The 27,992-nt window shown below is 41.9% G+C and overlaps 1 protein-coding gene across 1 annotated transcript; it reads right to left on the bottom strand.

Moving 5' to 3' along the window:
- Window positions 1-196: 196 nt before the first annotated feature.
- Window positions 197-27,857, bottom strand: NDUFAF5 (NADH:ubiquinone oxidoreductase complex assembly factor 5). The gene is made up of 11 exons (XM_038751803.1): window positions 27,792-27,857; window positions 20,154-20,194; window positions 17,174-17,237; window positions 15,799-15,846; window positions 15,222-15,325; window positions 13,538-13,577; window positions 8,188-8,385; window positions 6,240-6,300; window positions 1,965-2,048; window positions 474-556; window positions 197-321 (listed from the first exon to the last, which is right to left on the bottom strand). Exons 5-11 carry the CDS (start codon window positions 15,314-15,316, stop codon window positions 235-237), a joined length of 648 nt encoding a protein of 215 aa, XP_038607731.1. The 5' UTR covers window positions 15,317-15,325; window positions 15,799-15,846; window positions 17,174-17,237; window positions 20,154-20,194; window positions 27,792-27,857; the 3' UTR covers window positions 197-234.
- Between the last annotated feature and the right edge of the window lie 135 nt (window positions 27,858-27,992).

Here is a 27,992-nt window from a genome sequence, read left to right as displayed (position 1 = left end):
AGCAGAGATTAGGATCTAGGTACTCTCGACTCCCAGGCACCACGTTCTTACCACTAAGCCATGCTGGTACTTTGCAGCTACTGCAATAGAATTTTTGTAATTAACTAATTTACCGCTTCCTACTTCATTAGTCAGTAAGTAAAACATATCCACTAACTGTCCGAGAACCTTCCCCACCACGAAAAAAGTTTCCATGTTCATAAAACTGGATAAAACATTTATTGCGATCAAGTATCATTCTTTCCCTTGTGACACAAGATTATTTATTTTTCCAAGATCTCCAAATGATACCGTTGCAGAACCTCTTGCAGCAGGTCTTGCCTGAAAATGAGTAAACAAAAAGACAGAATATGTAAAAAATAATATGAGTCTTGAATTTAGTGTCATTAAAGACAAAAAAAACTCCCCCACTCTGTAAAAACTGAACTAATAATACAGAACACATTCCGAAGAACTGACTGCATTAGAATTACCTGTGAATCATGGTATTTCCATCCTATCATGTAATAGATCTGAAATGTTGCAGGAACGGAACCATCCTCATTTCCATACATTTCTATCAAAGACAAAAGTACAGTAGGAAAATAAAGAATCGCTCAATGAAGAAATATTCCTTGGTGAAACCACAAGACCTTGGGAATTTTTTCCTGCCCAAAACAGATTCCTGTGTAAAACTGATCCCAGGGATCGGAACTGGTGAGACTGGAACAGCTGGCAGGAATGGGCAGTGACTGAAAAAATACAAACAAATGAACAAAAAAATCACAAACCTTCTACTAGGTATCTACCCTAACCTGGGTGTTTCCTCTGTTGAGGTTTATCAAAGAGCTAGAGTGACTGCACAGTTCAATGTTTTGGAACATTAATCTGCATGGAAGAAATCTAACTTTCAAGTGACAAACTAACATTTATAGGGATTGTCCCATGCCCCATGTAACTGCCCAGTGCAATCTGTGTTTTCAGAAATACAGATTTTTTTTGAAGCCACACACCAAAGGAACAGAGCCAGCCCCAGAGACTATGGCATCATCAGCATGCACACCGACTTCCGTGATTGTATTTTATGGCATCTCCAATCGATCGATCATATTTTTTGAGTGCTATGTGCACAGCACTGTACTAAGTGCTTGGGAGAGTATAACATAACAGAGTTGACAGACAGGTTCCCTGCCCACAACAAGTTTAAACTCTCATTGTAATCCCCAGGTCTACATTTCCTACATCTTCTGTTACCCTGGGAGGCTGCGGGGTTATTGCAGGCTGGCAGAGGGGAAAGAAGAGAAGGGCAGCCATGAGCATTGACTATAAATTCCCTGAAGGCCTCTGGAAGAATGCTCTGCACAGAGCAGGTGCTCATTAAATGAAAAATATTGTCCATGATGACAAGCCACCCTAGACGGCAGAAGAACACTGGGCAGATATTGGGCCAATTAGGGTGCATTCCTGAGGATGCAATCATACAGCGGGGGGAAAAACCCATTGGCACAACTTAAAGTAATGCATGTCAAGTACCAACGGCAAATCCTCCTATTCTTAGCTGTTTTTTGTGGCGTTATGAAGTTTGGCTTCTATAGTTTTTGAAGTCTGACATTAGATTTCTGCTTGACTTAGACAGTGGGCACTTATTTCTCTACTAACAGATGTAGCAAAACACCGTACTTGTGCCTTCCTTCAGAAAAGAAAAGACAAAAAAACCCTGACAAGACCCTGACGATTTCTGGTGTCTGCCTTATATGTGTGTGACAAGACTTGAATGTCAGCCAATTCCAAGGACATTATGCCGAGGGAATGGATAAAGAAAATCAGAGGCAAAAGCCAGGATCTAGGAATATTGTGAGAATAAAGACGAACTGGCTGGGGACACGATGAGAGATGAAACAAACATTTTGTTAGCTGTCACCTGAGTCTTGGGTGGAAGAAAAATGGAAACTTCTCTGTGCTGAAATATCAGACTTTACTCTTACCTTGATATATGGCTGCGGCTGCCAACATTGTTTCTCTGTGAAGCAAAGGTTTTCGATTCCAAGAACAGTTACTCTCCCCCATTCCTAAAAATAGATTTCAAGGATTTTGAAATATAGCAAATATCCTGAGGTTTGAATTGCAAAATGTAATCCTATTCTATCATATACTGTGAGCTATCAAGTCCCAGTTTTCAATATCAGAGGAGCAGTCACCTAAATCTCTTTAATATTAGTATCCAGTCAGGGTTCTTTGGTGACTCAAAGGTAAGGCTACTTGCAGGCTCTTTTGATGTAATCCAAGGTGACGAAGTCAAACTTTAGGTTAATGACCTCAACGTTTATTGTTTAAAGTAGAACCTATCTGGGCAGCCTAGACCCATCTCATTAAAACGATTAATTCCTCTCCTACCCTGACCCTTCCCACGAACACCTTGATCCTGTACCATCCTTGCTGACTTTAGCAGCGTGGGGTGAGGAGGGGAAAGGAAGCTGTCTAATGTGATTTAACTTCCTGTGCCTTGCCAAATTCCCAGAATCTCGACCCATTAGCTAATAAAATGTTGACGTTAATGACTAAGTAATAATTGCTAGATATTTCTAAGAGGTTTATTTCCTTTGCTTCCAAAATTTATGGCTCCAGATCTTCACCTTACAACACTTTCTTCATTCTAGCCTTAAGCTTTCCAAACTGAGTTAGTAAAACAGTGCCATTCTTAAAAAAGCTAATATGCTTCTTGTATGTATGAGAACATGAAATGCAAGAGCCAGGAAGTATCACACAATCAATCAATTGTATTTACTGAGTGCTTACTGTGGGCAGGGAACTGTACTAACTACTTGGGAGAATACAACACAGTACTAGTACACAGTAGATAAGCAGCGTGGCTCAGTGGAAAGCGCCCGGGCTTTGGAGTCAGAGGTCATGGGTTCAAATCCCAGCTTTGCCAATTGTCAGCTGTGTGACTTTGGGCAAGTCACTTCACTTCTCTGGGCCTCAGTTCCCTTATCTGTAAAATGGGGATGAAGACTGTGAGCCCCCCCGTGGGACAACCTGATCACCTTGTAACCTCCCCAGAGCTCAGAACAGTGCTTTGCACATAGTAAGCGCTTAAGAAATGCCATTATTATTATTATTACTATGACAGACACATTCCCTGCCACAAGAAACACTATTTGTCTCATTCTCAATACAGTACTCTATCCAGTGTTGGCAATCACAATTTAAAATACATGTGAAGAAACTGGAGAGCGACAAGAGTCATAGAAATGCTTAATAAAGAAAGATAAAGGGATTGGGACTATTTAGCCTTGAGAAGAAAAGCCTATGAGCTATCCATGAAATATTTTTATGACGAGGATGCTAACTATACACTTAACTAGGTGTTGCGGGTGCTTAGTGCAGTGCTCTGCACATAGAGAAGGTGCTTAATACCACGGATTGAATGATCTGTCTGCAAGTCCAGGCAAACAGAAACGATAAATCATCATCATCATCATCATCAATCGTATTTATTGAGCGCTTACTATGTGCAGAGCACTGTACTAAGCACTTGGGAAGTACAAATTGGCAATATATAGAGACAGTCCCTACCCAACAGTGGGCTCACAGTCTAAAAGGGGGAGACAGAGAACAAAAACAAACATACTAACAAAATAAAATAAATAGAATAGATATGTACAAATAAAATAAATAAATAAATAGAGCAATAAATATGTACAAACATATATACATATATACAGGTGCTGTGGGGAAGGGAAGGAGGTAAGATGGGGGGATGGAGAGGGGGACGAGGGGGAGAGGAAGGAAGGGGCTCAGTCTGGGAAGGCCTCCTGGAGGAGGTGAGCTCTCAGCAGGGCCTTGAAGGGAGGAAGAGAGCTAGCTTGGCGGAGGGGCAGAGGGAGGGCATTCCAGGCCCGGGGGAGGACGTGGGCCGGGGGTTGATGGCGGGACAGGCGAGAATGAGGTATGGTGAGGAGATTAGCGGCAGAGGAGCGGAGGGTGCGGGGTGGGCTGGAGAAGAAGAGAAGGGAGGTGAGGTAGGAGGGGGCGAGGTGATGGACAGCCTTGAAGCCCAGGGTGAGGAGTTTCTGCCTGATAAATGATTCAGGGACTACCTAAATCCCCTATATGATTGGTTCAAGCAGCCCCGATCACACACACAGCTGAGACTCTACATCTACATCACCCTGAGACTCTACAGTAGTGGTTGAGTCTACTGCAGATCTCCCAGGAGCTAGGGCTCCCCAATCACACCAAGGGATATCTATGCAACTTCTGCAGTTACTGGCCTTGCTATTCTCATTCCAATATCCAAATTCTACTTGCTTCTTCCTAAGAAGGCAGCCTCCTGCGAATTTACTGCGGACAGAGCTCGTTATAGCCCCGAAACAAGGAAGGCAGAATTAGGCTGGGAGAGCCAGACTTCTATTCCCCGCTGTGAGTTGCAGAAATGGCACAGAAGCAAGGTTTTGGAGAATAATGCTTGCCATTTCTGATTCCTATATTTAATGCAAGGATGAAATCAATCAATCAATCGTATTTATTGAGCGCTTACTGTGTGCAGAGCACTGTACTAAGCGCTTGCGAAGTACAAGTTGGCAACATATAGAGACAGTCCCTACCCAACAGTGGGCTCACAGTCTAAAAGGGGGAGACAGAGAACAAAACCAAACATACTAACAAAATAAAATAAATAGAATAGATATGTACAAGTAAAATAGAGTAATAAATATGTACAAACATATATATATATATATATATACAGGTGCTGTGGGGAAGGGAAGGAGGTAAGATGGGGGGATGGAGAGGAGGACGAGGGAGAGAGGAAGGAAGGAAGGGAGGAAGGAAGAAAAGAAAGAAAGGAAGAAAGAAAATGTGGGTTTTGCTCCCAAATCGTTCTCGTGGAGGATCAAAGGAAGGGAAAGCAGAAAAGAAAATAGGATTGATGGAAGCCTAGGGAAGGAGACAGTGGCCTGAGGCATGCTTAACTGCAGTACTAGACAAGCTATTTTCAGTATTATTGCTTAAAAACTGTACCATCAGCAGCTGCATCAGTAGCATCTCTAAAGGAATAGTTTATGTAAATTGGAAAGATAGTACTAATAACTAAAACAACAACAACAATACACATGACATGCAAGTGCTTACTATGTGTCAAGCACTACAGTAAGTTCTGGGTAGATCCCAGATAAGCAGATCAGTCCCTGACCCACATGGAGCTCTAGGGATGAACTCAGCACTTCAATCAGTAAATGCTTAACAAATGGTACACATTAGGATCATTAAAGAAAATGATCACACTATCACCCTGAATTTTTTGTGTGTGATAAAAGCTAATGAATGTTTAAGACTGTCACAGTGCTTTTAACGTAAGTTTCATTATTTAAGATAAAGACTGTCTAATTTGCTAATGGTTTCATATAAACAATACTTATATGTATTGTCTAAATCAACACTAAAACTTACCTTAAAACCACTGTGAAAATCTTCAAAACTTTATCATGTATTTATCATCAGATGAGTACTTGTTTTGTAACAAATAATGTCAACAGTCTGGATTTTTTTTTCTGTGAAATAATAATAAATGGCAGCTCATATGAGACACACCAAAGCTAATTTTAAATGCTGACAGTGTAAAATATCTCTAAGAACAATTTTAAATCAATTTAGTGAACTGGATTTAAGGTCAAGTATAATTTACCACAATATGTCTTTTAGAGGTATTCCTGCTGCAGCTACTGAGGAATTACTACGATAAAATACTTGTGATATAAAGAGCTACATAAATGCTAAAGTTATAACGGCAGAGTCTTAGCAAATTTAACTTCCCCTTCAAACAGAAAATTGCATCAAATTAAAAGAATAAAGACAACAAATTATCTAAATGTGTGAGCAACTCCTATGAAGCTTCTAGCTCTACATTAAACTGGCAACACAAAACAGAAGAAATGGACTACTTCTTACAAATGGCTAATATCCCCCTTGAAATTACCCAACAATTTTCTACTTTATGGCTTGTGCGCTACAATAAAACTATAGTTTAAGACTATTTCTATTTTTTCCTCTTGCACCTCCAACCTGAAGACATTCAACCACATAATCTAGGTCACTTTTTCTAAGAAAAGAGCACCAATTTACAAATGTTTCATAATTCTGAAATTGCACTGTCATTTTTGAAATGTTAGCTAAAATAGAATGCTTACTCTTCCTGCTTCCAGCTTAAAATGCCTAAACTGTACTCTTTTAAGGGTTTTGAAGACCTGAAAATGCTTTACCTTGTAAGTCTTCCATCACCTCAAACATTCCTGGAAAATTGACTTGAATTTCATCGGTATCCTATTGAAAAGGGAAAAAAATGTTCTTTATAGTATACAATCATCACCATCTTAAAATCACATTTCCTCCAAGAGCCCTTCCTTGCTTAAGCCCTCTTTTCCCCTATGCCCTCTCTGTTCTGCTTCATCTGTGCACTTGAATATGTACCCTTGAAGCACTTGATATTCACCCCATCCTCAGTCCCAAAGCATGCGTGTCTACTCATAATTTAATGTCTATCTCCCTCTCTAGACTGTAAGCTCCTTGTGTACCAACTGTTTTACTTTACTTCCCCAAGTTCTTAGTACAGTGTTCTGAACACACTAAATGCTCAGTAAACACAAGTGATTGATAGGTGCCAAAATATTACATATGATTTATGATATAGGATTGAAATGCAAAAGAATACAATATTACAGCGATAACGTTTAACTTGATTTTATTCCAGGTAATGAGCTTTTTCAGGAGAACAGAGCGGATCAAGCTCTATATGCATAATTCTAACCTGTAATTTATTACATAAAAGCATTTCTTCATATAAATTTTCTGGAGGCAGAGTGTGGGTGCCATAAATGTACAGTGGGAACTTTCAGAAATTATATTAAAATTTTTTTATGGTATTTGTTAAGTGCTTACCAGGTGTCCGACACTATTCTAAGTGCCAGGGTAGGTATAAGTTAATTAGGTCAGACATAGTTCTGGGTCCCTCATGGGGCTCACAGTCTAAGTAATGTTTCAAAGGGTCATTTCAGGTAACATTTTCAGGATTACAGAAAATGCCCTAAATAGAAACACTGTTTTTCAAATACGCTTTTACTATGAATTTATTAAGAAATGATCTGTCTTGACACCTAACTAAAGACATTACAAATACAGAAATTGCTAGGAGTCCAATACCGCTTCCATCAAGACATGCTTAGCTCCAACCTTTCCCGGGATACCATACACGAGCGACTCTTTCCCTATGTACTCTAGGCTTCCACTTTCAAATGGGCCATCACATGCCTGGCACAGCCTAGACGGGTCCGGCTTTTGTTCACTACATTCATCCAGGTTTAAAAATCGCAAGACAATTTATCCAGAACCTCTTGGATGATCATGGGTTATACCACGCTAGGAGCTACGTGGAAGGCCCTCAGTGGATAGTATTTTCAGAGGCTTCATAATTTCAGTGAATGACGGTGAAACACTTATCATGTTCTGGGCTTCTTTTGAATTTGTCACAGTTCTAAGCTTGAATATTCTCAAGGCATGACACTACCAAACTGAAAACCACTTGGGTGGTTGCATCTTATAAATGGGTAGGAGTATAGCTCTTCCGCAGTACTTGGGGAGATGAAAAGCTTTTAACCAAAACAAAATTCCCCCAAGTCCCTTTGAATTCTAATCAGGTAATGATGGAAGTGGCTTGGGAGTGAGAAGACTGGGTTCCAATCCCAGCTCCGCCACTTGTCTGCTGTGTAACCTTGGGCAAGTCACTTCACCCCTCTGTGCCTCAGTTTCAACATCTATAAAATGGGGATTAAATTTAGACAGTGAGCCCTATGTGACAGAGGGACTGTGTACCACGTGCTTATCTTGTATCTACCTTTTACAGTGCTTAGCACATAGTAAGCACTTGAAAAATACCATAGTAATTATTACCCATTTTTACTAAAATAGGAAAGAGCATACCTTTGAAAAATAATCATGCTAGTGTCTAGTTTTGTCATATAAGCACAAAATTAAATTCCTACCTGTGGGCCACAGCAAACTTTTACCAAAACTCCCAACTAAGTATATACGAATTTTTCATTAAATACTACCATTACAGTTTTATTTTACCCCATCAAAAGCTGGGAATTTCACGTTTTTTACTGAGCTGTGCATTTAACCGGATACATAATTTGTTTTCAGATTGATAGTTACCACAGTTAGCGTGTTAAACCCAGCTCTTCCCAACAAATGTCCTATGTCATTGACAGCAGTAAAAGGAGAAATGTGTGGAGAGAATCCTCCTTCCCTTTCCAGTTCTGCTAACTGCAAAGAGCATCGAAGCTCGTAGAGGGTATCTCCTCCAAACATTGCACCGATAAATACTCCATCTGGCTTCAGGACTTGATGTATCTGGAAAAAAAAAACCCAAAACAAAACAAAAAATAAAAACACCCTATTCGAAAATCCTTCCTAATTTGTACGCAAAAATATGAGAACTTGTCACTTTCATTCAAAAGATGGATAAGTTTATTAGTATGCCAGATAGTTTAATCAACAAACAACGGCCAATATGTGTCATATGGCACTATATCTCTATTAATAAAAAGAAACAATAAATGCCAGGTAACCAGCTGTAAGCCATGGGAATTTTTGGGTGCACTGTTATACCCCTGTTAGTGCTCTCCTTAAGGGGTTTCATGAAAACAGGTTTTTAACAAAAGGGTCCTACAGGATAGTTCCCCCAAATAAATAATGCAATATGTGTCAATGCATTCCCGTCCTGAGATCCAAAAAATGGACCATGCCTCTTCTGTTGGTACAAGCGCTTAGTACAGGGCTCTGCACACAGTAAGCGCTCAATAAATACGATTGATGATGATGATGATGTTGGGATAGTGTGCTGCTTTCAGTCCAAGCAGTGAAACCTTAGCTCACCCACTCCCACTTTTGCCTAAAGGCCCCTCTTCAACCCACCACAAACAAGGATACTTAAGCCCAGCTTCTCCACTTTGGTGGCGGTTTCGGAAAAAAGCTGGTACGTTGAGTGACATTACGCAGATTAAGGCAGCTACTCCTACCTTATGCGGGATCGGACCTGGCGTAGTAGAGAGCAGGTTTTTCTTAATGTTATAGGAGAGCTGACTGTACTTTTTTCAGAACAGTATTTTTTATAACCAGTGCTGCAAAAAGACATTTCATGCTACCAGCTCATTATCTATGCTGAAGAGATGTCATTAACTAATGTTAGGTGGAAATGGGCTTTAGTTCCCTAGTCAAGTCAGTCAAAATAGTTCCAAGATTGAGAAGAGAGAGAAGGGAGATATTTAAGCCAAGATACACTTTGTAGAGTAATTTTGACTGTGAAAGAGAGTTCTATAAGAAACACCAGCATTAAAAGTCAGTAATTTGATCACGTCTACTGCCAATTCTCAAACATTTAGTACTGTACCTCATTCTTGTCTCTCCCATCAGCTACCTCTTGTTCACACAGCCCTTTCTCCCTACATGGAACTCCCCTGCCTGGAAATCCCAAAGTCCACAGCTTCCCGATCTTCAAATCACATCTCCTCCAGGAGGCCTTTCCCAACTAATTTCTAATCTTCCCCTGTAATATCCCCACAACTCTTTTGGTACCACCTAGCACTGCTGTACTACTTACAAGCTTCAGCAGCATTTCTACCCCCATACTTTATCACCCTATTTCTAAAGCATTTACTCATGGACATATCTTTCCTTCTTCCTCTGGTAGGTAAATTATCTAAGTATCTGTCTCCCTTGGTAGATAATAATTTCTGGAGGGCAGGGAGCATGTCTATTTTATTGTACTCTCCCAAGCATTTAATCCAGTGCTTGCACTATAGCTGAAACTCAGTAAATAAATCTGATCGCCAAAAACATTAACAAACAATAGGCTCTAATGCGCCTGATGGGCTAAAACGCAGTAGCAAGTAAAAGATTGGCCTACCCGCACTCAGTCCGTCAATCATATTTACTGAGTGCTTATTCGGTGAGGAGCACTGTACTAAGTGCTTGGGAGAGTACAATATAATGGATGCATTCCCTGCCCACAATGAGCTTAGTCTAGAAGGGGAGAGAGACATTAATATAAATATCAGTACAGATATGTACACGAGTGCTATGGGGTTGGGAGCGGGAATGAATAAAGGGAGCAAGTCAGGGGGATGTAGAAGGAGAAGTGGGAAGGAGGGCTTAGTAAGGAAAGGCCTCTTGGAGAAGATGTGTCTTAAATAGGTTTTATAGTTATGGAGGGTAATTGTCTGCCGGATATGAAGAGGAAGGATGCTTTGGGCCAGGGTCAGGATGCGGGCGAGAGGTCAGCAGCAAGATAGATGAGAATGAGGTACAGTGAAAACGTTAGCATTAGTAGAAAGAAGAGCGCAGGCTGGGTTGTAGCTGGAGAGTAGCGAGGTGAGGTGGAAGCGGGCAAGGTGACTGAGTGACTTAAAGCCTGGTTAACCTCTCACGGGGGAATAATTGCTACTGGCCACCCTTTGTTTAGGGAAGAATGCCTCCCTTCTGTACATTGTAGAATTCATACTGGCACACCTCTATTTCCTGGTCAACTTCATCTTCCCTATGAACCCCAATCACAGCATCATCATCACCACTGCCATCAATGGTATTTATTGAACACTTGGGAAGGCACAATACAACAGAGTTGGTAGACAAGTTCCTTGTCCACCACAAGCTAACAGTCTAGAGGGGAAGATATCATAAGTAATTTATAATAAAAAATGTATAGATGTGTACCTAAGTGCTGTGGGGTAAATATCAAATGCCCAAACGTCACAGATCCAAGTACATAGACAAAGAAGAAGGGAGATAGATCTGGGGAAAAGAAGGCCTCTTGGTAGGAAATATGAGAGTAATGGACTATTTCAATGTTTGGAAGTTTGGAGGGAGAGCATGGGAAAAGCAGCTGCTCAGAGCTTAATCTAGAAATAGAGGGAAAAGTGGATTTTTTTTTCAGACAAAAAACCTCTTTCCTTACTTTTAGGGGGAAAAAAGAATTATATAATTTGAACCAATGATTCACAAGTGGAACCTCTGCAATCCAGTACCCTGAGGCATCTAATTCCCCATAAATGAGCTTCTGCAGAAACTGCACGCATAATAAAACTTACTCACTCGGAGAAATGCCATCGATTTATTTATCAGCATAGGCCCAGTGCCTTACTCAAGCCTCCATTTTCAAATTTGATGATTTAATCAATACACTGGTGAAAGAAAGCTAAGTCTACTAATTTCCTGCTTAAATAATGCTTCACTGAAACTTTGAACCAATGGAGAAGGGAAATAGAAAGGTTAGGAAATTGTACATTTTTATTTTGTGTTTGTAGGAGAGTGTGTAGGGAGGGGATGATATAGTAGGGAAACATTTTGGGAGGAATGAACTCAGTCCATAACAACGTCCTCCCCCGGCGACAGACTAACCCAGGGACTGGCATTACTTGTGTGCAGAAGATCCAAATAAAATGAGATGGTTGGGCAGTTTGTGTGCAAAGAGTTAATTCGACAATTTAAACACACATTAATGTAGCTTTGTAATGTGTGGATGTAATGTAAGCTCATTGTGGGCAGGGAATATGTCTGTTTATTGTTATACTGTGCTCTCCCAAGTGCATAGTACAGTGCTGTGCACACAGTATGTGCTCAATAAATGTGATTGAGTGAATTAATAATGTATTATAAAATAATTTACAGTTATGTTGGTGCTTAGACTTATTTTCTAATGGGGCTTTGGACAGAAAAATAGGGAGAAAGAGAGAAAGAATTTGAGAGAGAGGAGGAGAAAGGGAGGGAGGGAGGGGGAGAGGGAGAGGGAGAGGGAGAGGGAGAGGGAGAGAGGGAGAGAGGGGGGGAGAGAGAGAGAGAGAGAGAGAGAGAGAGAGAGAGAGAGAGAGAGAGAGAGAACATTCCCACTTGTCACTCAGAAAAGGGGAAGGATAGGGAACAAAATTGCAAAGCACTATCCCTGCTATGTGGCCTGTCTGTCTCCGTCTCTCTTTTTCCTCTGCCACCCTTTCTGGCTCCCAGTGGTAGGGTAGGCCAGGTAATTCCTGCCCCAAAAGCTCTGGGAACAATGCTAGTGTCGTCAACCTGAAGAAGACATTGAGACTATAGGACAACAATAACAATGGCATTTATTAAGCGCTTACTATGTGCAAAGCACTGTTCTAAGTGCTGGGAAGGTTACAAGGTGATCAGGTTGCCCCATTGGGGGCTCACAGTCTTAATTCCCATTTTACAGATGAGGTAACTGAGGCACAGAGAAGTTAAGTGACTTGCCCAAAGTCACACAGCTGACAATTGGTGGAGCCGGGATTTGAACCCATGACCTCCGACTCCAAAGCCCGTGCTCTTTCCACTAAACCACGCAGCTTCTCATACCACCACTTAGGGGTAGGGTGGGATTATAATGCATTGCTCATTCTGGTCTCTAATCTAAGGCTGCCCTGGGAGCATGATAAATATGACTTAATCCACCCAGAACTACTTGCTCCAGGAGAGCGAAGAGCATCATTCACAAAAACTCAGAATCGCTCATCATGTCATCATGACGAAGGAGTCGTAAATCACCCTGGTTTAAGTGGAGAAGGATCGCTTCCCAGGAGGCAGAGCTAAAGAGTGGGATTGGGCTTCCTGCACCCCATCGTTCACAAGGACTTGGGTTCTAATCTCCATCTGCCACTTGTCAGCTATGTGACCTTGGAGAAGTCGCTTCACTTCTCTGGGCCTCGGTTACCTCATCTGTAAAATGGGGATTAAAACTGTAGTCTCATGTGGGATAGGGACTATGTCCAACCCAATTTGCTTGTACAGGGCACAGTGGACTAAACTCTGTTCCCTGGACAGTTTTGCCAAAACCAGGTTTGGTCTGAGGCTACTCTGCTGATGAAGACTGTCAGTTTCCCAAAGAGAGACAGGCTACTGTGACTATCAATCATAAATACTGAGTGCTTACTTTGTGCAGAGCACTGTTCTAAGTGCTTGGGAGAGTCACCCTAACGGAATGAGTGCCTTTGCTTGAAAAGTACATTTGGTTCCAAGAAGAGCCAGGTACATCTCACCAGCCATAGGTTACCAACCTGTGAACTAACCTATCACAGGTCAGTTGTATAGGTTCAAAGAATCATTTTCTATTTGGTGAAAATAGTACAGGCCCACAAGAAATCAACGATTTCCAGCTCCAACTAAAAAATGAGAGCCAATGTTCAATACAGGTACTACTTTCATTTAAACAGGGGCTATTTTGTGGCCCCTAAGCTGAGCGGGGAAAAAAAAGCAAACAAACGCCAGGCAACCAAACTAGAATTTTATCAGCTTACTATGAAGACTCAATTCCAGGTAACATCTTAGATTGAAGGTGACTCTACAAGCGTGCGAGTGCTATGTTAGTATTACCTCTAGTTTGAATGCTTTTCAGATTTTGTTTATATCATAAATTTTCATATCAGTTTCCCATAAGATGATTCTAAAAATATACTACTGCAAAGACTATTTTATATAAAATTTAATATTACTGACAATATTTCCTCACCTGTTTAAATGCTCGAGGAAGGTCATTCACCCAATGCAAACTAAAATATAAATATGTATAGAGTGTTAATTTGATGATTAAAAATAATTTCAGCAAAAACAAAATTACTTTTGAATTACGGTACTTTAGAAAATACAAACAGGGTAGGAAAGGCCTTTTGGACCTATTCATACTTTTTAAAGTCTCAAATCCCTGAAGATAAAGTTTCAAGATTTTGAGAAGGAACTTATGCTGCCATCTAATTGTATTCATCATCATTCTGCTTAAGTGACTATCCAGATTGAGTGCCTTTCTCCAGTCTGCTTCTCCATTCTGTCTCATGCAAACAGGGTAGGAAAAGGAAACTCATTTCAGACACTACAGGAGGCAATCTAGTCAAAATAACTAGCCCAGCATAAGAATCTTGGCCCTGCTTCAATGGAAAGGGTGAAGGAGGATATGATAATTTAGTTATTTATGGTTTTATTTTTATTCATTTAAAACCACCGCTAATTTCAACATCTGATCTAGCTACCCTATTCAAAACCCAAGCAGAGAGTTTTATTCTACACTTAAAGTGACAAAAATTGAATTTCACAACAAGTGACCAAACTAACCCTTAAAGTAATGTCTGAAGACGGTAAACGCAGTTCTCGCCAAAGGACATTGAAATGTACTACATGGAACTAGTATCAAAATTATTGTAATGTAGTAATTTGAATAGGCTTGCCACATCTTTGCTCCGTATAGCCGTAAATGGTCTTTCAAAATACAGGAATATAAAGCTCAGCAAGTTAAAAAACATAAAAAGTGAAGCTTAACATAATAATAATAATTATGGTATTTGTTAAGCCCTTACTATGTGCAAAGCACTGTTCTAAGCGCTGGCACAAATACAAAGTAATCAGGTTGGACACAGTCCCTGTCGCACTTGAGGCTCACAGTTTTAATCCCCACTTTACAGATAAGGTAACTGAGGCACAGAAAAGTTAACTAACTTGGCCCAAGTCACGTAGCTGACAAGGGGCAGAGCCAGGATTAGAACCCACAACCTCTGACTCAAACTCATGTTCTTTCCACTGAGCCATGCTGCTTCCTGAGGTCACCCTAAAGAAAAATGGTGGAGCCAGGATTAGAACTCACGCCCTCTGACTCCCGAGCCTGTGTTCTAGGCCATGATACTTTATAAATCAAATTAATCATACAGAACTGCCAAAACATTATCCAGACCCAGAACTTCTGGAATGTAAGTAACTATTTAGAAAGGCATTCAGCAGGAAAATCCCAAGCAAAACTGTTTTCCTTTTGTGTCCTACTTCTTTGTTCTTAGATGATCAGCCCTTCAGGTAGGAATTATACTAACATTATTTTAACTAATCTCATATAAATGTGTGAGAGCATACACTCAGCATTCCTATGGAATATTAAATTTCAAAAATAAAACAGGGTTTTTTTTTTAAAAATAGCTTACTGTTCACCCAGGAAAATAAAAAGCAAATTTTGATTTGTTTTCACATTAGTTCTACACATTTTTAATAACCCACAAGTCTTCAAGCAAGAAAACATGAGATTTGTCTCCCATGGAATATTTTATATTTATTAATCATTTTTAGATCGACTGCCTTGTTCACCACCCAATATTAAACTTGAGAAAAAAATGCACAAACAAATTCACAGAGGAAAAATATCAAAATCTAATACATACCTTAAACTGCTAACTACAAGATCAAATGTATTTTCTTTGAAAGGAAGAAATTCTTCATCAGCTAAAACACTGATAGTAGAAATTTCTGTTTTCATGGTATTTTTCTACAAAAAAAAAGTTGTATTCCTTCTCATTCATTCATTCAATCGTATTTATTGAGCCCTTACTGTGTGCAGAGCAGTGTACTAAGCGCTTGGGAAGTACAAGTTGGCAACATATAGAGACGGTCCCTACCCAACAACGGGCTCACAGTCTAGAAGGGGGAGACAGACAACAAAACATGTGGACAGGTGTCAAGTCATCAGAATAAATAGAAATAAAGCTCGATGCACGTCATTAACAAAATAGAATAGTAAATATGTACAAGTAAAATAGAGTAATAGATCTGTACAAACATATATACAGGTGCTGTGGGGAGGGGAAGGAGGTAGGGTGGGGGGGATGGGGAGGAGGAGAGGAAAAAGGGGGCTCAGTTTGGGAAGGCCTCCTGGAGGAGGTGAGCACTCAGTAGGGCTTTGAAGGGAGGAAGAGAGCCAGCTAAAAGTGAAATGGATACAAATCATATAAGGCCACCTACCAAAGCATTTTCGGAAATATCAACTTGGAAAAACCTTCCGACCGTCTCCTGAAATAAAATAAGATCAATCCAGTTAAACTTGATTTCCACTTGTAAAAGTGTTGTAGTAATGTTTTCAGAATGAAATATTTAGACAAAACCTTGCAAACAGCTTAATTTTCTCAATTACCTAGCATTCTTAAATTGCTTGTCTTTAAAAATAACATACGCTATTGTTATTTGACAATATATTTGCACTGCTAATGTAAATGAGTTATTTTTCAAAATAGTTCATTTATTCATTCATTCATATTTATTGAGCGCTTCCTGTGTGCAGAGTACTGTACTAAGCACTTGGGAAGTACAAATTGGCAACATATACAGACAGTCCCTACCCAACAATGCTCTCCCCCTTCTAGACTGTGAGCCCATTGTTGGGTACAGACCGTCTCTATATGTTGCTGACTTGTACTTTCCAAGCGCTTATTACAGTGCTCTGCACACAGTAAGCACTCAATAAATGCGATTGGAAGAATGAATGAATGGGCTCACAGTCTAGAAAATAATGATGGTATTTGCTAAGCGCATACTGTGTGCCAAGCACTGTTTTAAAAACTGGCGTAGATACAAGGTAATCAGGTTGTCCCACGTGGGGCTCACAATCTTAATCCCCATTTTACAGATGATGTCACAGGCACAGAGAAGTTAAGTGACTTGCCCAAAGTCACACAGCTGATAAGTGGCAGAGCAGGGATTAGAACCCACGACCTCTGACTCTCACGTCTGGGCTCTTGCCACCAAGCCACGCTGCTTCTCAGGTTTTTTAATGAAAAGTCTCTATAAAAATCCTATGAAAATGTACATCCTTATAAGGACAGATGATGCCCCCCAAAGTAAGAATCTGAAAAAGGAGAACCTATGTTCAAGTAGACAAAAGATAGCATAATGGGATTTTCATGTCATTTTTTTCTTTTAATCTGGAAGTAGAGATTTGGAAATTCGATTTCTTAGACATTTATAAACTACAAATGCATTGACTGAATAGGCTTGCTATCTTGCATAACATGTAAGATAAATTCACAATCATTAAAAAATCTGGCAAAATTAGGATCACTTTTATAGGGAAAATATACTCCATCAATCCTCAATTATCTACGAGAAGTAAATGGGAAATGCCGACTTTCAGAAAGCAAAGAGTAAATATGGGGAGGATAATGTATAAGAAAAGAATGATTCCATACTTTAATGATGACATAGCAGGTTTTATACTTCAATAAAGCAAACACAAAGATGTATAGTAATAAGCTAAATGGTAAGATTACAAATGTTGTTTTCACTATAAAAGTTTCATTAGCCATAATTCAATAAAAAAACTTAACTAAAGATGCACAGATACCTTATTTAAGTGCTGGGCTATGTAGCCTCTTCCACTACCAACATCCAGAGCAAGAGGAAACTCTCTAAGAAAAAAAATTGTAATGGTGCTATTATAATAATGCAATGTTTGCTTACAGCTTCTAAAATGCTTTTCTTTAAAATACTGAAAAAATGACTACGAAGCAACGAAATTGTTCCCGATGTTCTTAATTTGACATTTGGAGACTCTAGCTGCCACCATCATTAGATGGAGAAAATTTTAAGCTTTTCTAAGTGTAAATTGCGGTTTTTTGTCTGCTTATGTTTAGAGCTTCACATTTCTAGAATATCTCCAACTGCTCAAGTGTGACACTTGGCAAGCTTATTACCTCTTTCCAGCTACTATTAGACTGTTCAGTGAATCTGAGGCATGATTTATTATAGGGTGAATTCTCTTCTAAAAAGGCCTTAATATTCTTTCAGGAAGTTACTTTTGCACTAGGAATTTCTTGTTCTCATTAAAACAAGAAACTTTTCTGGAGAATAACATTTGGGGAGGCAATCAGCTCAAGGAGGCAGGGCTGGCTGCATATCTTCTGACCCTCCCATGAGGGCCAAGGCCTGGAACATTCAAAATGATGCCTGACAGAGCCCTCATCAAAATATCCAACTCAGAAGCAGAGCCTCTGCCAAACTCCTGCTTCATAAACAGGGGCCACCTCGACTTTTTTTTTAATGGGAAGCCTCTGCTTCCACCTCCCTCCCACAATCTCCCAAAACAAAGGAATCTATCCAGGCTCAGCTCCCTCAACCTTGGGGAAAGCGGGTGGGAAGGAGTTATTCCCAAAACATAAGCATCTGGTATAACCTGACACCCAAATTGAAGCAAGTAGGTTTTGTAAATGAATCAATCGATGGTATTTATTGAGGGCTTAATGGTGTGCAGAACACCGTACCACGCACTTGGGAAAGTACAATAGAGTTGGTAGAACTGATCTCTGCCCACAAGACGCTTGCTGATGCAGTTCTCTCCCGATTCTCTTTTTTCCTCAATGGCTGATGCTTCTCAATCTTCTTCACCCTGGCTTTCTCTGTCCAACACTGCCTGATCCTGAGGGACCCTCAAGGATCTATTCTGGGTTCCCTGCTCTTCTCAATTTACACCATCTCGGGGGCTGAACTGTTCCCACAGTTGCAGCTTCCACCTCAATGCAGATAGTTAGCCAGCCACCTACCTAACTACCCCTGGCCTCCCCCTTCTATGCAGTCTTGCATTCCTTCCTGCTGCCTGAAAACCTCTACATTTCTGTCCTACTGGTACCTCAATCTCAATATGCCCAAAACAGGATTCCTCCTATTCGCTCCCAAATTCTCTTCTCCATCTAACTTTCCCATTACAGGTGATGATACCACAATCCTGACCATCTCCTAGTCCATAATTTTACATCACCCTTGGCTCCTCCTTCCTTAAATCCCTATTTCAACCCCCCTATTTAATTCTTCACAAATTCCTGTCGTTTCTTCTTCCACATCTCCAGAAGCCATGCCACCAAGAGGTCCAGACACTTGTCATATTTCGGCTTGAACACTGTACCAGTTTTGCCAATCTCCCAAGCCCCTTTCAAATCAACACTTCACTCTGCCAACTAGATTATTTTTCCAAAATGTAATTCTGCCCACATGTCACTACTATACTTAAAATCCTCTCAAGATGGCTCATTCCCTGCACACCTGACCCCTGACTTTAAGACACTCCATTGGTCCCTCCCTCCTATTTATCCATGCTCTTCTCCCTCCTATACCACAGCTTGCACTCTTAGCTACCCTCTAACTTATTCTCTATACCTCATTCTCACCTCTTCTGCTGCTGATTCTTGTTCAGGCTCTTCTGCCTGGATCTCCTTCCCCCTTCACATCAGAAAGACTACTGGTCTTTGCCTTGAAATCACATCTCCTCCAGCTGACTTTTAATCGGGTCCTTGTCTTGAAATCACATCTCCTCCAGTTGACTTTTAATCTTCCCAATCCTAACACATTCCACATATTGATTGACACTCCCTACTCATCTACTACTTCTTTTACCTACCTGTACTTTCTTTCAGTGTTCGTCTCCCATCAGAACTATAAGCTCCACTGTGGTCTCTCAAGTGCTTATTACAGCGTTCTGCGCACATTAGGAGTTCAATAAATGCTACTGATTGCATGGGATTTGTTACAGTATCTAATCTGGTAAAATAACAATGAGTGGCAAAAGTGTAAAGCATCTTAAGAACTTACATAGAAAAATGGCAGTTGTGGTGGTACCTTCAAACCACCTATCTCCAACCCATTAAATTCCACTGAATCAACAGTTAATGTAACACTTTTTCCATAATATGAAGTTTTTTGAAACCATAACTACCAAACTATAGCAGAAATTACTGCAAGTGCTTAAGAAATGCAATGAACAACTCACTATGGTCACATAGTCATTTTCAAGAACGAAACTAGACGAGTCTCATGAATACCAATCCAGTATACTTCCTATTAAACTCCTAAAGGCTACAGATCACACTTCCATCTTGCTAAAATAATATTTGTACAATATTCTGTGAACTCACTGTGTCATGCACCCTACAGCATTCACTATAGTTTGATGATGAATGAATGTCAGCAGGATCCATTCACCATTTCCCTTAATAATAATAATAATGATGGCATTTATTAAGCGCTTACTATGTGCAGAGCACTGTTCTAAGCGCTGGACCCTTACCTTACCACTTTTGGGGTAATACTTCTGCTTTCATTAATACTCAACAGGAATACATAATTCTGATAGAAACCTAAAAGGATGATTTAAATAAAAGTACAATTCAACCTTTACTTAGATATGTGTAAGAATCAACTGATAGAGTAAAACCAAGGTTACAAAAATAACCTGTATAATACATATGCTGTCGGCATTCAGAGTCAATATGCTATTTAATGTTCAGGAGAGAAAGGCCTAAAGAATATACCCTGTAAACTGACGATCAACTTACCTGGCTATATCATACACACGGTCTGCCACCTGGCCACCAACCTGCAGGATTGCAAATTATACTAAAATGTAAACAACATAAGATGATATATTACAATTGCAATAAAAAATCATTTTCTGCAGACTCAGTAGTAGATACTTTAAAATCCCTTGTCTTTTTACACATTAATAATTTTAAAATCTACTTTTTTGAAGTAGAAGTGAGATTCTTTCTTCCTCAAATGCATAGTTTCTCTTGTAAACAAAACAGACTTTCTTAATTGATGAAGAGATATTCAGTTAAACGGATCACACAGATTTTGGGCCCCTTGTGGGACAGGGTCCATGTCAAATTTGCATACGCTTTCCCAGCGTTTAGTACAGTGTTATGCACACTATCAGCACTTCAAAAGGTTTGATTATGTACCAGTTGTGGGCAGGGACTGTCTCTATTTCTGTGCTGTACCTTCCAAGCGCTTAGTACAGTACAGTAAGTGCTCAATATGATTGAATGAATGTACGGCACGTAATTTACATTATGGATGTGACTAGTTAATGATACCAATATTATCACCACTGCAGAGAAACCACTAACTCCTGGCTTCCTCCCTTTGCTCTGACAAAGGAATTTAGCTTTCTCACCAAATCAAGTCCCTTGCTTTCTTCAAGTTCTTTCCCATCTTCCCACGATAACTCACACCCACCAATCCAGCAAATTCATTGCGCTTTGAGGGACAAAGACTGTGTCCAGCCTAATTACCTTCCCTGTATCGACCCCAGGGCTTAGAACAATGCTGGACGACGTACAGTAAGTGCTTAAAAAATACCATTTACATATGTATCTAAAAGACTTTTGGTTTCAGTTATTTATGTTCTTATGTTGGGGGGGTGGGTTTGTCTGTACTGCCTTCTTATGTATTACCCTGAGTTTTATTAGTAATAATAATATGGTATTTGTTAAGTGCTTACTATGTGCCAGTACTAAGTGCTGGAAGAGGTACAAGTTAATCAGGCAATTCTGATGGTTTCATCTTCCTTATTAATAACGGAAAGACAACAGCAGAAAGAGCACAGGACTGGAAGTCGAGATCTGGGCTCTATTCCTAGCTCTGCCACTCGTCTGTTGTGATTTTGGGAAAGCCACTTGCCTGTACCTCAGTGTCATCACCTGTAAAGTCAAAGGTCCTCCAGTCCTCAAGCTGGAACAGGAACTGTGTCTGACCTGATCGTACAGTATCTAACCCAGGGATTAGTACGGTATCTGGCAGACAGTAAGTGAGCAAATATCAATTTCCTGAGTGCTTACTGTTTGCAGAGCACGGCACTAAACACTGGAAGAGTACAATACAATACCGTGTTCCCTGCCTGAAAGGGGTTAATAACATAAGCCCCTCGACTTCAGGAATTGTGTCTTAACTCCGTTCTCATCCTTCATCTCTCTTTATGGTGATGACAGCATTTGTTAAGCACTTACTATGTGCCTGGCACTGTTCTAAGCGCTGGGGGGGAATACAAGATAATGAGGTTGTCCCACATGGGGCTCACAGTCTTAATCCCCATTTGACAGGTGAGGGAACTGAGGCCCAGAGAAGTGAAGTGCTTGCCCAAAGTCACACAGCTCACAAGTGGCAGAGCTGGCATTACAACCCCCGACCTACTTGTCTCACTGTCTGTCTCCCCCTTCTAGACCGTGGGCCCGCTGTTGGGTAGGGATTTTCTCTGTTGCCGAACTGTACTTTCCAAGGGCTAAATACAGTACTCTGCCCATGGTAAGCGCGCAATATGATTGGGTGAATGAGCCAAGACAGGGTAATCAGGTTGTCCCACATAGGGCTAAGCCTTTAATCCCCATTTTCCCGATGAGGGAACTGAGGCCCAGAGAAGTGTTTTGCCCAAAGTCACCCAGCTGACAAGTGGCGGAACCAGGATTAGAACCCACAACCTGACTCCCGAGCCCGGGCTCTTGCCACTAAGCCAGGCTGCTTCAGGGAGGAAGGCCGCAATGAACTGCGGCTTTCTCCCGCGGAGGGACCGCCCGCAGGACCCATAGGAACGGACCGGACCAGATCAGACCAGAACCGGACCTGACCAGACCAGACCGGACCGGACCAGAGCGGGCCGGGCCAGATCAGACCGGTCCAGATCAGCCCAGAACCTGACCGGACCTGACCAGACCAGACTGGAACTGACCAGGACCGAACAAGACCGGGCCGGACCAGACCAGACCGGTCCAGATAAGACCAGAACTGGACCGGACATGACCAGACCGGACCGGACAGGACCAGGCAGGCCCTGACCAGACGCCTAGGCGGGCCGGACCAGACTGGAACTGACCAGACCAGACCGAACAAGACCGGGCCGGACCAGACCAGCCAAGGCCGGCCCACACCGCACGGGACCTGACAGGACCGTACTGGACCAGACCAGACCGGTTCAGATCAGACCAGAACCGGACCAGACCGGGCCGGACCTGACTAGACGCCTAGGCGGACCCGACCATTCTTTCAATCGCATTTACTGAGCGCTTACTGTGTGCAGAGTATTGTACAAAGCGCTTGGGAAGTACAAGTTGGCAACATACAGAGACGGTCCCTACCCAACAGCGGACCAGACTGGAACTGACCAGACCGGACAAGCCCGGGCCGGACCAGACCAGTCAAGGCCGGACTAGGCCGCACGGGACCTGGCAAGACCGGACCGGACCTGACTGGACCAGATCAGAACCGGACCTGACCTGACCAGACCGGACCAGATCTGACCTGATCAGACCAGACCCGACCAGACAGGACCGGACCAGGCAGGACCGGACCTGACGCCTAGGCGGACTGGACCATTCAGTCAATCATATTTATTGAGCGCTTACTGTGTGCAGAGCACTGTACTAAGCGCTTAGGAAGTACAAGTTGGCAACATATAAAGATGGTCCCTACCCAACAGTGGACCAGACTGGAACTGACCAGACCAGACCGAACAAGACCGGGCCGGACCAGACCAGCCAAGGCCGGACCAGGCCGCATGGGACTTGACAGGACCGGACTGGACCAGGTCAGGCTGGACCGGTCCAGATCAGACCAGAACCGGACCGGACCTGACCGGACTAGACCAGACTGGGCCATTCATTCATTCATTCAATCATATTTATTGAGCGCTTACTGTGTGCAGAGCGCTGTACTAAGTGCTTGGGAAGTACAAGTTGGCAACCTAAGTACAAGTTGGACCAGGCAGGACTGGACCTGACCAGATGCCTAGGCGGACCAGGCCATTCAGTCAATCGTATTTATTGAGCGCTTGCTGTGTGCAGAGCACCTGTACAAAGTGCTTGGGACTTGACAGGACCTGACAGGACCGGGCCACACGGGACCTGACAGGACCGGGCCGCACGGGACCTGACAGGACCGGACCGGACGGGACCTGACAGGACCGGACCGGACGGGACCTGGCAGGACCGGACCGGACGGGACCTCCCCGCCTGAGGAGAAGCCGTCGCCAATATGTATGGTGTTCTACTTTACAAGCCCTGGTGAGTTGAGGAGAGCCCCAATCAATCAATCAATCAATCGTATTTATTGAGCGCTTACTATGTGCAGAGCACTGTACTAAGCGCTTGGGAAGTACAAATTGGCAACACATAGAGACAGTCCCTACCCAACAGTGGGCTCACAGTCTAAAAGGGGGAGACAGAGAACAGAACCAAACATACCAACAAAATAAAATAAATAGGATAGAAATGTACAAGTAAAATAAATAAATAAATAAACAGGGTAATAAATATGTACAACCATATGTACATATATACAGGTGCTGTGGGGAAGGGAAGGAGGTAAGATGAGGGGGATGGAGAGGGGGACGAGGGGGAGAGGAGGGAAGGGGACTTCCCTCCCTCCCCAACTGCCGCCTCCGGCCCTGTCGTGCTTCCTTTGGGCCGTGGGGATCCCCCTCCCCCAAATCCCTGCCACTCAGATTTTCCCCTCTCCATCCCCCTCATCTCACCTCCTCCAGGAGGCCTTCCCAGGCTGAGCCCCTTCCTTCCTCTCCCCCTCGTCCCCCTCTTTATCCCCCCCATCTTACCTCCTTCGCTTCCCCACAGCACCTGTATATATGTTTGCACATATTTATTACTCTACTTATTTATTTATTTTACTTGTACCTATCTATTCTATTTATTTTATTTTGTTAGTATGTTTGGTTTTGTTGTCTGTCTCCCCCTTCTAGACTGTGAGCCCACTGTTGGGTAGGGACTGTCTCTATATGTTGCCAACTTGTACTTCCCAAGCGCTCAGTCCAGTGCTCTGCACACAGTAAGCGCTCAATAAATACGATTGATTGATTGACTGATTGACCTGACAGGACCGGGCCACACGGGACCTGACAGGACCAGACCGGACCAGTCCAGGTAATAATAACAATAATGATGACATTTGTTAAGCGCTTACTATGTGCAAAGCACTGTTCTAAGCGCTGGGGGGATACAAGGTGATCAGGTTGTCCCTCGTGGGGCTGACAGTCCCCATTTTAGAGATGAGGGAACTGAGGCTCAGAGAAGTGAAGTGACTTGCCCCAGGTCACACAGCTGACAAGTGGCAGAGCCGGAATTCGAACCCATGACCTCTGGCTCCCAAGCCCGGGCTCTTCCCACTGAACCACGCTGCTTCTAACACCAATCAATCAATCAATCGTATTTATTGAGTGCTTACTATGTGCAGAGCACTGTACTAAGCGCTTGGGAAGTACAAATTGGCGACACAGAGAGACAGTCCCTACCCAACGGTGGGCTCACAGTCTAAAAGGGGGAGACAGAGAACAAAACCAAACATACTGACAAAATCAAATAAATAGAATAGATATGTACAAGCAAAATAGAGTAATAAATATCATCATCATCAGCAATCGTATTTATTGAGCGCTTACTATGTGCAGAGCACTGTACTAAGCGCTTGGGAAGTACAAATTGGCAACACATAGAGACAGTCCCTAACCAACAGTGGGCTCACAGTCTAAAAGGGGGAGACAGAGAACAAAACCAAACATACTAACAAAATCAAATAAATAGGATAGATATGTACAAGTAAAATAGAGTAATAAATATCATCATCATCAGCAATCGTATTTATTGAGCGCTTACTATGTGCAGAGCACTGTACTAAGCGCTTGGATAGTACAAACTGGCAACCTATAGGGACAGTCCCTACCCAACAGTGGGCTCACAGTCTAAAAGGGGGAGACAGAGAACAAAACCAAACATACTAACAAAATCAAATAGGATAGATATGTACAAGTAAAATAAATAAATAAACAGAGTAATAAATATCATCATCATCATCAATCGTATTTATTGAGTGCTTACTATGTGCAGAGCACTGTACTAAGCGCTTGGGAAGTACAAATTGGCAACATATAGAGACAGTCCCTACCCAACGGTGGGCTCACAGTCTAAAAGGGGGAGACAGAGAACAAAACCAAACATACTAACAAAATAAAATAAATAGAATAGATACGTACAAGCAAAATAAGTAAATAAATAAAGAGTAATATCATCATCATCAATCGTATTTATTGAGCGCTTTCTATGTGCAGAGCACTGTACTAAGCGCTTGGGAAGTACAAATTGGCAACATATAGAGACGGTCCCTACCCAACGGTGGGCTCACAGTCTAAAAGTGGGAGACAGACAGCAAAACCAAATATCATGACAAAATAAAATAAGTAGAATAGATATGTACAAGTAAAATAAATAAATAGAGTAATAAATATGTACAAACATATACAAGTAAAATAAATAAAAACAGAGTAATAAGTATGTACAAACATATGTACATATATACAGGTGCTGTGGGGAAGGGAAGGAGGTAAGATGGGGGGGTGTGGACAGGCCCGGCCCGGGCCCCTCACCTCCTCACCTCCTCACCTCCTCCCTGAGGTAGTCAATCAATCAATCAATCAATCATATTTATTGAGCGCTTACTGTGTGCAGAGCACTGTACTAAGCGCTTGGGAAGTACAGATTGGCAACACATAGAGACGGTCCCTACCCAACGGTGGGCTCACAGTCTAAGAGGGGGAGACAGAGAACAGAACTAAACATACTGACAAAATCAAATAAATAGAATAGACATGTGCAAGTAAAATAAACAAATAAACAGAGTAATGAATATCATCATCATCATCAATCGTATTTATTGAGCGCTTACTATGTGCAGAGCACTGTACTAAGCGCTTGGGGAGTACAAGTTGGCACCATAGAGAGACGGTCCCTACCCAACAGTGGGCTCACAGTCTAAAAGGGGGAGACAGAGAACAAAACCAAACATACTGACAAAATCAAATAAATAGAATAGACATGTACAAGTAAAATAAATAAATAAATAGACAGAGTAATGAATATCATCATCATCATCAATCGCATTTATTGAGCTCAATAAATACGATTGATGGTAATATATGTTTGTACATATTTATTACTCCATTTATTTTACTTGTACATATCATCATCATCATCATCAATCATATTTATTGAGCGCTTACCATGTGCAGAGCACTGTACTAAGCGCTTGGGAATTACAAATTGGCAACATAGAGAGACAGTCCCTACCCAACAGTGGGCTCCCAGTCTAAAAGGGGGAGACAGAGAACAAAACCAAACATACTGACAAAATCAAATAAATAGAATAGACATGTACAAGTAAAATAAATAAATAAATAGACAGAGTAATGAATATCATCATCATCATCAATCGCATTTATTGAGCTCAATAAATACGATTGATGATAATATATGTTTGTACATATTTATTACTCCATTTATTTTACTTGTACATATCATCATCATCATCATCAATCATATTTATTGAGCGCTTACCATGTGCAGAGCACTGTACTAAGCGCTTGGGAATTACAAATTGGCAACATAGAGAGACAGTCCCTACCCAACAGTGGGCTCCCAGTCTAAAAGGGGGAGACAGAGAACAAAACCAAACATACTGACAAAATCAAATAAATAGAATAGACATGTACAAGTAAAATAAATAAATAAATAGACAGAGTAATGAATATCATCATCATCATCAATCGCATTTATTGAGCTCAATAAATACGATTGATGATAATATATGTTTGTACATATTTATTACTCTATTCATTTATTTTACTTGTACATATCATCATCATCATCAATCATATTTATTGAGCGCTTACCATGTGCAGAGCACTGTACTAAGCGCTTGGGAATTACAAATTGGCAACATAGAGAGACAGTCCCTACCCACCAGTGGGCTCCCAGTCTAAAAGGGGGAGACAGAGAACAAAACCAAACATACTGACAAAATCAAATAAATAGAATAGACATGTACAAGTGAAATAAAGTAATAAATATGTACAAACAACTTGGACTTCCCAAGCGCTCAGTCCAGTGCTCTGCACACAGTAAGCGCTCAATCAATACGATTGATGATGGTTCTGTTCTCTGTCTCCCCCTTTTAGACTGTGAGCCCACTGTTGGGTAGGGACCGTCTCTATGTGATGCCAATTTGTACTTCCCAAGCGCTTAGTACAGTGCTCTGCGCATAGTAAGCGCTCAATAAATACGATTGATTGATTGATTGATTGATTGACCTGACAGGCCCGGCCCCCTGACCTCCTCACCTCCTCCCTGAGGTAGTCGTACTTCATGCAGTCGGGCTGGCGGGCCGCCCAGTCCTTCTGCTTCCTCTTCAGGCCCCGGTCGAACAGGTTGGGCGCGGCGGGGGGCGCGGAGAGGCCGAAGGCGACCCCGGGCCCCGGCCTGAGGGGACGGGGACGGGCCCACAGCCGCCCCGCCGCCCGCAGCGCGGCCCCCCCCCATGGCCGCCGCCGCCGCCTCGTCTGC

This window comes from Tachyglossus aculeatus, chromosome 9, assembly GCF_015852505.1.
Source record: "Tachyglossus aculeatus isolate mTacAcu1 chromosome 9, mTacAcu1.pri, whole genome shotgun sequence".
Lineage (NCBI taxonomy): Eukaryota > Metazoa > Chordata > Mammalia > Monotremata > Tachyglossidae > Tachyglossus > Tachyglossus aculeatus.
The sequence above is the reverse complement of the archived record's forward strand: the minus strand, read 5'-3'. Positions and strand labels throughout refer to the sequence as shown.

Bases quoted from the DNA above. Each gene is read 5' to 3' on its own strand.
- NDUFAF5 (XM_038751803.1), bottom strand. From the start codon at position 15,316: ATGAAAACAGAAATTTCTACTATCAGTGTTTTAGCTGATGAAGAATTT. The intron at 13,578-15,221 runs GTATGTATTAGA...TTTATATTTTAG, and splicing joins CTTGTAGTTAGCAGTTTAAG to TTTGCATTGGGTGAATGACC. The intron at 557-1,964 runs GTAAGAGTAAAG...TGTCTTTGATAG, and splicing joins AGCCGCAGCCATATATCAAG to AAATGTATGGAAATGAGGAT.